The following is a 13,221-nucleotide window of genomic DNA, read 5'->3' as shown; positions in this document are numbered from 1 at the left end:
GATGATTATCAGGCTTCTGCAGAACATGAAGAGGTAATTTATTCATTGAATCAGGTGTTGGACCTTGAGGACCAGAAATGGCCACACCTGGCGTAGAGCTTCATGGAATGGGTTTCCATGGTCGGGCACCTGCATCCAAGCCTTACGTCACCAAGTGCAATACAAAGCGTTGGATGCAGTGGTATAAAGCACACAGTCACTGGACTCTAGAGCAGTAGAGGTGTGTTCTCTGGAGTGATGAATCGCAGTTCTGTCTGACAATCTGATGAATGAGTCTGAGTTTAGCGGTTGCCAGGAGAACAGTTCTTTTCTGACTGCATTGTGCCAAGTGTAAAGTCTGGTGGGTGGAGGGTTATGATGTGGGGTTGTTTTTCAGGAGCTGGGCTCGGACGCTAGTTCTGGTGAAAGGAACTCTTAATTCTTCAGCATACCAAGACATTTTAGACAATTTCACACTCCTAACTTTGTGGGAACAGTTTGAGGATGGCCTCTTATTGTTACAACATCACTGAGCACCAGGGCACAAAGCAAGGTCTATAAAGACATGGATGGGAGAGTTCAGTGTGGAAAAACTTAACTGGTCTGCATAGAGTCCTGACCTCAATCTATTAGAACACCTTTGAGATGAATTGGAACGATTCAGGCCTTCTCATACATTATAAATATCTGACCTCACAAATATGCTTATGGAGGAATGGTAAAAAACACCCATAAACACTCCTAAGCCTGTGGATAGTCTTTCCAGAAGAGTTGAAACTGTTCATATGTGTGTGTGAAGGGAGACGAGCTAATACTTTTGGCAATATTGGGTATTTTCAATGAATTGTGTGGCCTAGTCCCCACATAGCTGGATATCTGGTAAACCAAAGAGTTTTTAAAAAAAAAATTCTTTATGCGATTTGGCTTTTCATCCACACGTAACCTCTGTTTAAAAGCACTAACTGAATGAAAACGCTGGCCAAAGTGAAGATTTGCAGATACTCAGTTTTTGTGTTCTCGTAAGAACATTGGTAACCAGAAATTTAATGGTCTGCGCATTATAGTCTGCGACAAGTAATGTGGCGCTGATGTTACATACGCAACAATTATTATTGTTTGACCATTCAGTAAAGGGAAAACGTTGCCGGTTTTAGATCAGCGATTATAAATGATGATGATTTAAAAATGCCCCCCCCACACACACACACACACACACACACACACCTTTTCAGGTGCCAGGAGACCAGTGTTGTCAAACTAGATTATAACTAGACACACAACTTGAGGCTGAAACTTGAAGCCAGAAAGGACCAGTGTGCCTTAGTGGTTGGCTGCAGTAGAGTATTGAAGTCCGGTGCTTTGATTTAAATATATGGTAAAATTTAGTGACAAAAAACTTAAAATATACTTCAGATATTTTTAACAGGGGTTTACTTTTGATTTGCATAGCTGTTGCTGCTGTATGTTCAGATATAATTTTTATTTATTTTTTAAATGCATTTAAAAATATACATGGCAGCAGCCCTAAAGAAAACTTACATTTTGGTTTTAATTCTGAACAGCGCAGGAAGATAGACACTTTGTTCACCTATATTAATAGTGAATTGTTGAACAAGTGGTCTGACAAATGATTTCACATAATTGTTTCCTAAAAGAGCATCAGTGAAGTTACCTTTTGTAACTGCTGAAAGATACTTAAAATATTAATAAATAGTGTCATGTTTTAAAAATGATGGAGATGTTCATCTTACATTTAGTGTGTAGTGCTCTATGTCAGTGCAGCTGAGTTCCACTCCACGCCTCCTTTGGTTCTGAAAGCTCACGTCTGCAGGACGTAGTCAGCTCCATTAGAGATTTATCAACGTTCAGAGGCAGCTCGAATATGGACTGTGTTTGCGGCGATTAGGAATCCTAGGGTGAGAGGAACTCTCATAGTGACGCCACATACACAGTATTGATAGAAACCATATTGTCTGCTTTATATTACACATGAAAATATATTTATACATTTTTACAACTCAATACATCTCCCAGCCTTTCACCACAGCATCTAGGGAAGCTTTCACCCAGTAGTAGGGAGGTCATCCTCTAATAGGTGGATTTAGGATTTGATCCTCAGACCCTGTGGCATGTGTAAGTATTCTTTGGGCAAGTCACTAAACCCCCACTGCCCCCGATATGCTTATTGGTGTATGAGTGAAAATATAATCATGGTATATGCACAGAAGGTCCCAGGTTCACAACTCAGCTGGAGCCTCTCAGTATGAAGTTTGCATTTTCTCCATGTGCATGTGAGTTTTTCCCGGATATTCCAGTTTCCTCTCACATACCAAAAATATACACGTTAGGTTCATTAATAACTCTTAATTATTACTCAAGCCAATTTCATAAGGGGTTGATTTGGGTAAAAAATAACTATTTTGCAAAGAACCTCCGTTTTGCGACATGACGCTGGTTTACGTGTGGGTTTGCAACATGCTTTACGGCAGCGGCTTTCTGTGCGGCCCGGTGTTTTCTCCGTAAGTGCTGAAAGATGGAGACGCATGAAGTATCAAACTCGATTAGATGAGATTATTTTTTCATATTTTTCAGAGAATAACTGACAAAGTACGTAATTGGGGTATATCGTGATATATATCGTTATCGTGATATAAAATTATCCATATCATGATATAGGATTTTTTCCATATCGCCCAGCACTAGAGAGTACTCACTACGTCAAGTATTCTGCACGTACAATATAACGAAGATCAGATGTCTCACTCCGATTAGAATTCATAGCCAAACATTTTAACAGTTTTTTACCATAAATTTTCTTAATTATTAATTATGAACTTTTTTATTACCTTGTGTATGTAACTTAGTCACATAATGAACTTATTGCTGTCTTTGAATAAAAGGCAGCACACCCGCGGCTCGACTTTTCAATCAGGCGAACTTTAGGACAGATGGATGTGACTTCAGACCACCATGGTGGGAGTCCCACGCTCCCGCGGTGGGAGGCGGTGAAATATAAACACAGCTGCAGTCAGTTCTGGGCGCATGAGAGGTGCACCCAGAACGGTCCTATCTCTTGTATTGAAGAGGAGCTACTACGCATGTATAACTTTTAACAAGAGTCTATGGACAAAGATTTTTGCGCCCCAGAGCGGAAATACGTCATCAATCAGACAACGTTGATGAACGAAACAACTTTACTTATCATTCACTATAAAATATTTATCTTACACAACTAAAAATTTATATACATATATTTCAAAATATTTTTTTCATTATTTTATTTTTATTTAATTACGTCTAGTTCAAGGTAATGTGAGTAGTCCTTGCGCCCTCTTTTGGCCAGCCACCACTGATCTCAGCCATACTTTAAGATTATGGAGAATGCATTTAGATCCTAATAGTGGATGAGATGTTGCCACTTTGTATTAGAAATGTTTCAGTTTTACTGATAGGGGGCACTATAATTTCAAAACGTTTATCTGAATAACCGCTTTACGAATATACACCAAAGTTAGTACAGATAATCAAGACCGCTCCTTGGGGTGATGTTTTGAATATTATAATAAAGTGGGCGTGGCTTACATGCTATCTCACATTTGAGCTTTGAACTCGGCCAAATCGAACTTTAACTTTGCAGGAATTACCACTCTATTACAGAATTGCACTCTCTACATATGAGGGAAAAGTTGCAAAATTTGACCTCTAGGTGGCGCTGTTACAACAAGAAATGCCTTTTTGCGAATTCTTCCACAACTACTAGATGTACGCACAGTATCACTATTCTGGTGTGTTCTGTAAATAATTTAAAATTATGCTAATTAGTAGAAAACTCGCAAAATATGTATAACCTACTTTGGCTTACTCTTTTACGAAGTTCGGCACTAGCAATAGCAACTTGGACTCTGTTTGGCCGAACGACTTGAAATTTGGTACTCTGCTCAGATCTAGCCTAACTACAAAGCATAAGAAATATCACTCGAGTTTGAGCACCCGTTTGTGGTTAATAAATGAAAACGTAAATGGTAACCAACATGGCCGATTTTTATTTTTATTTTGGGAAAAGCTTTAGACTATGGTAGATTGGACAATTTGGGAAAAAAAGGACGTGATAATGGTTATCTGTGAATATTTTCACATTTTTTTGAGGCAATATTGATTTTTAACAATTTTCTGAATAAATTTCAGTATGACTAGCAGTAATACGACGAACGTTAACAATTTCTTGTACAAAAGCTGTTGAGTGTGGAGATTTCCCACAGTGCAAACACTATTCAACATATACACACAGTGATGTGGGAAATTTTATATCAAGTTTAAATTTGTTATGATTCTTTGCGTATTAGCTGGACATCATGAAAATGAAGTTATCAATTTTTCATAAAGAATGTGTTCGATCCAGGAACATAGATTTTTCCATAGAAATTAGTCCACATGTAGGCATGGTCATTAGAGAAAATTTTGGTAATTTTTTTAAGAGTTATGGATTTCTTATGAAGATTTATTTGGCTCACTTGGGTATGCAATTACAGTTAACATTTTTTACTGAAACAGCATTGAAACTAGGGACATTTAAATACAATTATATGATTCCTAATGTAGACTTTACTATCTGAGAATATTTTGGTACTTTTTTTACGTACTATTGATTTTTTATTAATTTAATTACTTTGCCAAGTGTGCCATAAATTGCATTTTACAATTTTCTATTGAAAAAGCAGTTTGTCTAGGGACTTGGAGATAAATTCATATTATTGCAGATGTAGACTTGATCATTTGAGAATATTTTGATATTTTTTGAATAAATAATGAATTTTATATGAATTTATTTATTTGGCTCTGTGTGGTATCAAATGGCAGTTAGCTTTTTCTTCCCGAGAGTTCTATAGAAATTATACGATTGCGTCTTACGGAACACCTTTGAGTACGCACCGTCCTGACAACTTTCGACTACATCCGCTTACTGAGAGAGGCTGCGAAGCCACGCCGACTGGACGTCGGGAGCAGAGCATGCGGAAAGGGGCAGGGAGGCGTGGAACCTGTTTATAACTGCTTGCAGTTCTAGTTTTTTCTTTTTAACCACCTTTTAAAATGTCTTAATGGTTGTTTTGGACAGGGATTGATGTGGAAACCAGGCTTGGCTTTGGATGGACTCCCCTCATGTATGCCGTCAGTGTGGCGAACTACGACCTGGCCAAACTGCTACTTGACAGAGGAGCCAGTGCCAACTTCAGCAAAGGTCAAATAATGTTGATAATGAGGCTATCATTCTTCTTCTGAAAATATGATTTTTAGTTTATTTGTTTTTGCTGTGGTTTTGTTTTCTGCAGTGTATGTCTTTGTATTTAGAGCAGAATGAAAACGCATATGGCCACTGGTGCTCATTGAGTGTGTGCTTGACCCATTAACCCATTGTATATTGGGAGCGAAAGCACTAACCTTCGATGGTTGTTAGATTAATAGATGTAATTGTCAATGAAACAAAAGGTAGGTGTTTAAAATGTTGTAAGAAGTAAAATGCAAATTAAAGATATAAGATTTAATGTTAAAATTTCTCTTATTTATACAGGTAGATCGGTGGTCAGTGCCATGGTCTCATAATTGTTTGGCTGTAGATTTGAGCCCAAGTTGTATCAGCAAAGGCATAAAGTGTAAAAGGGAGCAGCCGAAAGTAAAAAAAAAAAAAACTAAATAATTATACATGTTTATATAGGCAATATTTCTGTAAAGAGACTATACTGACCCTTATACTTTTCCTAAATATTTGTCTCCCCTTGTTAAAGACTTATTTTGAATAACTATTGTTCAGTTTTGTGCAAATTTTTTGGATTTAATAAAGCTAAAACTAAGCAGAGTTACGCAATGTTTTCAAGAAGCCACACTGCCACTTACAGTGGTTTTGAGTAAAATTTTACCAGGCTTTCTTGATGTTTTTTTTATTTTTGAAAAATGTCAAAAGATGGTAGAATAACAAACAGAAATATAAAATGGTGCAAATTTTCAGACAACTCAGTCAAAATGAGAGCTTTTTTAAGTGTCCCTACATGTTGAAATAACTCGCAGCTGCCCAGGTTTGCAGTTGTCTTTACAATACACAGTAGAAAAAGTTGTAAGAATATTACTACAAATCCACACAAAATCATGGCTCTTTGATACCATATCAGTTTTCAAATTTAAAACCACATATTAAGCTGCCCAGAGCAGAAGAATCTTTCAGTATCCAGATGTCTGTGATCTGCACTTCTGGGCTCCATTCATTGTTTTTAAACTTTCTGTGCAAAGTTGTCTGCCTTCATACTAGTCAGGCAGTCAGTCCACTCCCCTCCTGTAGAGGTGATTAATGTGACCAATTTAAGCAAGTCAAGGTAACGGTTTATCAGTGAAACCTAACAGTTGCTGTTTTATTGCTTTTTACTGCAGCTAAAGTTTAAACAATTTTAACTTTAGTGTGGCTGGTTCTGGTAGTTGTAGACTTTTTTTTAAGTAGCTCTTCATGCATACATTTTTTTTTACTCTTTTTGATTGTATGCTCATCTAAAGCAACTGAAATATATCAAAGTTGAATTTACCCTTTTGTTTGAGTGAATAAGTGGAACATTGAGAATTCGTTAAAGAAATCTTTTCAGTGACCCATCCATTTTGACCCTTGAGAACTCACTCGCCTTCTATACATTGATACCAGGTGTGTGTGTGTATTTCATTAAGGTGATGTGTAGTGGTTGAAATACCTAATGTAATAGGAAATGTAAAATTCATTTGGATGCAACCCAAAGTCTGGACCTCTGTCATTCATAAATTTTGATTTATCCAAGTGGTGCACCCTCTCTTCCCATAGGTAGGGTACGGTCCCCTTCTTTCTTGGTGTAGCTGCAGACTTGGGGAAGTCATGCTTATAGTTTATCTACTTGGACTGTGAATCTAAAATTATTTTATAAAAGGATGATTTAAAATTTTATTTCTTTACCATTGCAGTCTCACTGTATTCTAAGTATTTGTGACTAAATAACCAGCAAGCCATGTGCCTGAATTTTGAGTGGACAGGTTTTGAAAATCCCAACCTGTTTGTGTTCACAGCTTGGAAACCTATTCTAGGCCATGCATATTATTTATCTATCTCTACTGTATTACATTTTATGGGTGAAGATGTGCACCAGTTTTTTAGTAAATAATAAGAATACCCAGATACAATCTTTAGAAGTGGAAGCTCCCACCAGATGTTTTTCTGCTCTTCTGGGTGTAAATGTGTACACAGCTTGCATATATTGTCTATAGCAAATGCAATTTTTCACTTTGACTTCTAAGAAGCCAAGGAACTTCCAGAAACTGGCTGTTAATGCAAGATGTGCCACTTGTACTTCTTGGTTGTCTCTCTGTTGTGTGGACACCATAAATTGTCCGAGGGCTACACCTCCACACTTCAGAGTTCCACTTTTTTTTCTAATGATATTAACATAAAATATGAATAATTGTTTGTTTTCATTGACATTTTTAAATTGATTTAGAATTGTTCAGGTCTGCATTGCAATGCATTTAAAAAAGGATAACTCCCACTCTTAATATTTATTGGTCTAGGCTTCATTGACTTCTTGTGAAATGGGAATAAAAATACATGGCAGATGGTTTGATCAGGCATCATTATTACATTGCAGCTCTTCTGCCATTCTTCCTAACCCACTTAATGGCCTCCTTTGCTTTGGTGTCCAGCCATCCTTCCCTCTGGCACATTTTTTAAATTACCCCACATGCACTATCCAAAAGGCTGGGAGCCAAACACTTCAGTGCACCAATACTCTCATCTGACTTTACTTGAAGGTGATGACGCCAAAGAGGATTTTTTTTTTTTTTTTTTTTTGGAGAAACACTCTGCTGATCCTTTGACTTGTTTTTAGTTTATGCATATTCCTAATTTATCACAAAGCAAGAAAAATCGAAGGCATCTGTTGGATCAAGTTTGAATTAAAAACAATAATGCTAGAGAGCAATTTTCCATTTTATGCATAAAAAAAAATTCATCCTCATGCAGAAATGTTGCTGTAGCCTTAGAAATATTTAAATTTTTTTGAGTCGGGGATGTAAACTATTTGGTACCAATTTGTAGGACTTGTTATCTGTGTATGTCTCTCTTTATGTACACAAAATGAACTGAAACCAAATCAAAATATCACACTGTTCTATTAAAACCCTAAAGGCTTCCAGACAAAAGTCATGTTTTTTTATCTGATGTTAATTTGGCTCCAAATCCAGATTGCAGAGTTAAACTGTCTGTGACTGATGTGCATCTAAAGCTTAAGGCAGGCAAAGGAAACAATTGAACCGGAGAATGACGTGTGGTCACGTCCGGGTGGCGTTAGTCCAAGCAGCGAGGCTGAATGGAGGAATGTAGGAGTGATTGATAATGGTTATCATGCTGCTGTTTTGCCTTCTCACCAGTTCTCAGGCTACAGATTTATTTACCCCAGTCATTGTTATAAGCAAAGCAGGCAGTCTGGTTTACACCAACATGCTTGTAATGTAAACACACACACACAGATATAGAGCCAGACATACACAGCTGCAAAGACACAAAAACGTCCATACAGAAGAAACATGTTCAGGGGTGTCATACAGTTAAATGCACAGTGTGGGTAACTTCAATTGGTGACTCTTAGCTCTGGAACAAAGAGGAATCAAATACAGAGCCACAAGACTCAAGAGGCACACCTCAAGGCAAGATGAGGAGAAAAGACTCTGAAGTTCTTGTGTAAAACTTAACACATTTCCTACTTTATTTTTGTAATAATCCAATTTTTTTTATTACGGAAGAACACAAATGTTTTATCACTTTACTTAGTATAGATACATCTTTTACAAATCCCTTTTCTATTTGCAGTATTAATCTAGGTAGTTCCTTACTTTATTTGTGGAGGAATTATTTTGCTGACGTAGTACTTTTGTCAGCCTTGCGACCTGAGAGTGTGTGCTTGCGCACACTTGTTTCTTTCCTCAGAAGGAATGATGCAAGCAGCGTAGCAACGACCCATTGCAGTCCTACCTGGTAGTTGTAGTCTATTGTAATTGTTTTCCTTACATCCAACACCAATTCCTACAATTCTAGCATGTTGGCCACCAGTCTACTAGTAGACTGCATGCACAGTCAGAAAATTCAGTACATGGCATTTTTGAATGCTTATTAACAGTAATATAATGCTAAGCGGTGTTAGGACTCTGGTGTTAGGACTTTAAAAAAAAAAAGAAAAAAAAAAGCTGCAAACAAATCCATCAGGAAGAAATGAACACACAAGCTGTACCAAATCAAGGTACCCCCTACAAAATGAAAGGGAGAAAAGTAGCTCTGTTCCATTCATTCTGAGATATTGCTTTTGAAAACTTTATTCCTCTTTTTTCTGGATGTAAATCACTTTTTTTGGATGATTACTTCCTCTGGTATCAGATGCTGTGCAGCTGGAAGGATTTTTACTGAAACCTTTTTACTTTTGGACATTTTGTTATGATGCGTAACCATGACAGCAAGTGTTAAATGTGAAGAACCCTGAAGTCCAGTCATGGCCAGAACCAAGCAGAGCGCCCATATATCCACCAGAGGTAAAGCTCCCAGGAAGCAGCTTGCCATCAAAGCTGCCCACAAGAGCGCCCCGGCCACCGGCAGAGAGAAGAAGCCTCACCGCTACAGGCCCGGGAACCGTGGCTCTCAGGGAGATCCACGACCACCAGAAGTCCACCGAGCTGCTCATCCAGAAGCTGCCCTTCTAGCACCTGGTCCAGGAGATCGCCCAGGAGTTCAAGAACAACCTGCGCTTCCAGAGCTCAGCCCTTATGGCTCTGCAGGAGGCCAGCAAGGTTCACCTGGTGGAGGCTCTTTGAGGAAACCAGGACTGAGGACACATCGGAACAGACCGCTACAAGAGACCCTTCCTGCCCACAGCCATCAACTCTTTAACAAAATCAGGATTATGAGCTACAACAACATTTAATTTCCCTTTGGGATTAATAAAGTATTTTTGAATTGAATTGAATTGTAACAAATAAAAAAGGTTGTACTGCACAGACACACATTTCTCACATTTAAACTATACATATTCTATGTATTGTACACACTTTTGTAATATGTTCTCTGCATTTTTGCTGACAAATAAACATCCATTCATCCATTTTCTTTACCTGCATTTTTCTTTCTGGGTCACGGGGGAGCTGGTGCCTACCTCCAGTGGTCATTGATTGACTGGAGACCCTGCTTCTCACACACACGGCCAGTTGACAAGATCTTGTTAACTTTAGTGTGTCTGTAGTTGTCCCAGTACCAAAATTTGTGGTCCTCCATTTACAGTGGATTTCTTTATACATTTTGCTGCCAGTTTGTCATTGATTTGATATCCGTTTTACTCACAGATAAAATGTTTGATGAAATGAGTGACTCTTAATGTGGTGGTCTCGTGTGCAGATCATTGGACGGTGCTTATGGCCAGTTGCACTGCATCTGCTGGTGAAGAAAAAATTGCATGTTGTATGGAACTGCTGCTGTCAAGAAATGCTGATCCCAACGTGGCTGACAGGTGAGGGGCGAATTTACAGATGTTTTATGTCAAAATATTTAAGATTTTCATTGCAGTACATACAGTCATACCCTGTTTGATATACTTAAAGTTCAGACTTCAAGAGAGTGAGGGGGAGAAAATGAGGCATTGGATCAAATTTCCTTTGATGGTTCTTGTTATGTTAGATTTCCATGTGGTAGCAGTATGCACCACTTTGTGCCATACAGTGTGTATATTTGTTTGTTTTGCCTGGAATGTCCTGTTTTGGCATGTGCATGCACAGACTGGTAACAGATGGACAGACAAACACACTGAGTGTAAAGGGTGGGCAGAAGGATTTTTTTTTTCTTTGACACACACTTGCATGACAGAATGGCTTTGCACATTTTTAGACCAAATTTCACATTTGAAGTTATATTTTACTTTTAAAAAAGCAAGTGGATCTGAATTTTACAAAGGCTACAATTAACCACTAGCAACCAGCTCTGTCTGTTCTGGTAGATTTTTTTTTTCTTATTATTTTGTGTATGTTGTTTTTTTCACAAAAGTTTACATTGTAATTTTAGCATTTTTAAAGGGGTAAAACAAGAATATTTTAGTGATATCCAGTGTCGAACTTGCTCACTTGTGATCAGATTTTGGTTGGCAGGGCAGTCATCGGCATCAGCTTTAATGATGGATTTGAAAATTCGACAAATATTCAATCTATTATTTGCTCCTGTCTAGCATGCACTAAAATCATCCAATTCTTTATGCTTTGAATCTGTTGAATTTTGACCTAAGCAAGTCTGCTATTTTATGACTTTATTGTATTTTACTAAGATTTCAGGAAATATAATTTTTTTTTAAGATCTATTTTTGTGCATGTTGCAGGGACTTGATCTGCTCAATGTCTAACATGTTGTATTTCATGGTTTAATTGAACTTCATAAGATATATTTATACATCTCAAAAATGGAGAAACATTTAACACTCATTATGTATTTGTAAATTTGTGAATCTTTACTGCTCTCACAGTTCTATTCTAATGCACTTTGCTTTTTAACAAGTTGATGCATCCAGAAATTGTATCTGATCCTGTATGGCTTACCGGCAGAGGTGGGTGAATACATAGTTCAGGTATGATGAACTCACCTTTGTTCAGGCTGATTCTGAGGAATGAAAATAAAGCTGAGAAGTTCTGGATCAATAAAGAACAAGCACAGTTTAGGTCTTCCCAGTGCTTCATGTGGGGATTCTTCAGCTCCTTGACAGAATTAAAAAAAAAGAAAAGAAAACCTAACAAACCGCTCCATCTTATTTACAGATATGATTGATCAAAGCAGTTCTTTTTTTTTAATGAAATGAAAAATTGCATAGAATTATTTCTTATTGAAAAAAGAATAAAATTGAGATATTTTTTTTTCTTTCTTCCCCATTCCCAAAAAGGTTGGTCAGACATGTACAGAAATTGTAATCGACCCACAAAAAGAACCACCACATCTCTAGTTGTAAACCATTATTTTGTGTATGGTACTAAGTTTTAGTTGATCTGTTCCTGTGCCAATTCAGTCATTTACATGACATCTTGAAATCAAGAAACTTAAAAAATCTCTAAAATACAGCTTATAACGCTTTTGAAGCAGCAATAACAGAGTTCATCTAATGTGTTTAAGTTGTAATACTTTGACATGACAAAATTATTACAAATTGGAAAAAAAGAATGGGATTCATCATTTGTAGCATTGATAAAATGTCTGGTTTCCTGCTTTAATAATTACCTTTTGAAAATTAATCTTTTAAAACAAAATGAAACGGTGTAATCCAGAGACACTATTACCATCTGTGAACCTCTTGTTACAAACAGTTGATGTGGCCCCCAGTGGCTTTCATGTTTAGTTTTCTCTAATCTTGTTATTCTATCACTGCCAACGTACTATTACATGCAGGACTCACACCACCTGAAAGCCACTGATGACGAACGCAGAGGCCTTGTAATATTAGGAAATTGATTGGTTCCTTCCCGGACAAAATATTTGGAGCAACTTAACAAGTCACAGACGGATGCAGAGGGCGGGAGAGGGGGGAAACAGTCCCCAGATCTAATGGTAAAGCTCAACATGAGGCTCATGTGGTTGCATAGGACAAATCCCTCCTCCTCCTTAGCCACTTTTACGTCTGAATTTCAAACCATTGATTAACACCGGCTGCTTGTCTCCCTGCTTTTGTTTAAACAAGAATTCTGTTATTTTCAAAGTTGAGAAATGTGAGCACGATGTGGGGTCCATTACTCCATGTGTTCTTTTTTTTTCTCTCTCTTTCCTATCCATTTTCACTGCTCTGTGGTTCAGAGCTATTGAGAGATACAGGAACTTCCATTTTTGGCTGCATATTTACTTTGTGTACGAATCTGCCAAAGGGTGCCAATCTAAAATGTTTGACTTGATGTGTCTTTTATAGCATATTTAGGAAGTGCTAAAACGCTTAATAAACCCAACTAATCCCAATTCTGGAAATTTGGGGTGTTTTGCAAAATGTAAATACAAATATATGTAATGATTTTCAAATATCATTACATATTTGCCCTTTGTCACCGATTCTGTTCATAACATTTATGGACAGAATTTCTAGGCGCAGCCAAGGTGTTGAGGGGATCCGTTTTGGTGGCCTTAGGATCGCATCTCTGCTTTTTGCAGATGATGTGGTCCTACTGGCTTCATCGGACCGTGATCTA

At 37.5% G+C, this 13,221-nt stretch overlaps 1 protein-coding gene across 1 annotated transcript in view; it reads left to right on the top strand.

Annotated features, from left to right (window-relative positions):
* Nucleotides 1-13,221, top strand: part of asz1 (ankyrin repeat, SAM and basic leucine zipper domain containing 1) — a 60,493-nt gene that overhangs the window by 6,578 nt on the left and 40,694 nt on the right. The window contains exons 3-4 of the mRNA XM_017440004.3: nt 5,093-5,215; nt 10,415-10,526. Of these exons, the coding sequence (XP_017295493.1) occupies nt 5,093-5,215; nt 10,415-10,526 (235 nt within the window). The remainder of the gene's footprint in view (nt 1-5,092; nt 5,216-10,414; nt 10,527-13,221) is intronic.

The sequence above is a fragment of the Kryptolebias marmoratus genome, linkage group LG17 (genome assembly GCF_001649575.2).
Source record: "Kryptolebias marmoratus isolate JLee-2015 linkage group LG17, ASM164957v2, whole genome shotgun sequence".
Taxonomy (NCBI): domain Eukaryota; kingdom Metazoa; phylum Chordata; class Actinopteri; order Cyprinodontiformes; family Rivulidae; genus Kryptolebias; species Kryptolebias marmoratus.
The sequence above is the reverse complement of the archived record's forward strand: the minus strand, read 5'-3'. Positions and strand labels throughout refer to the sequence as shown.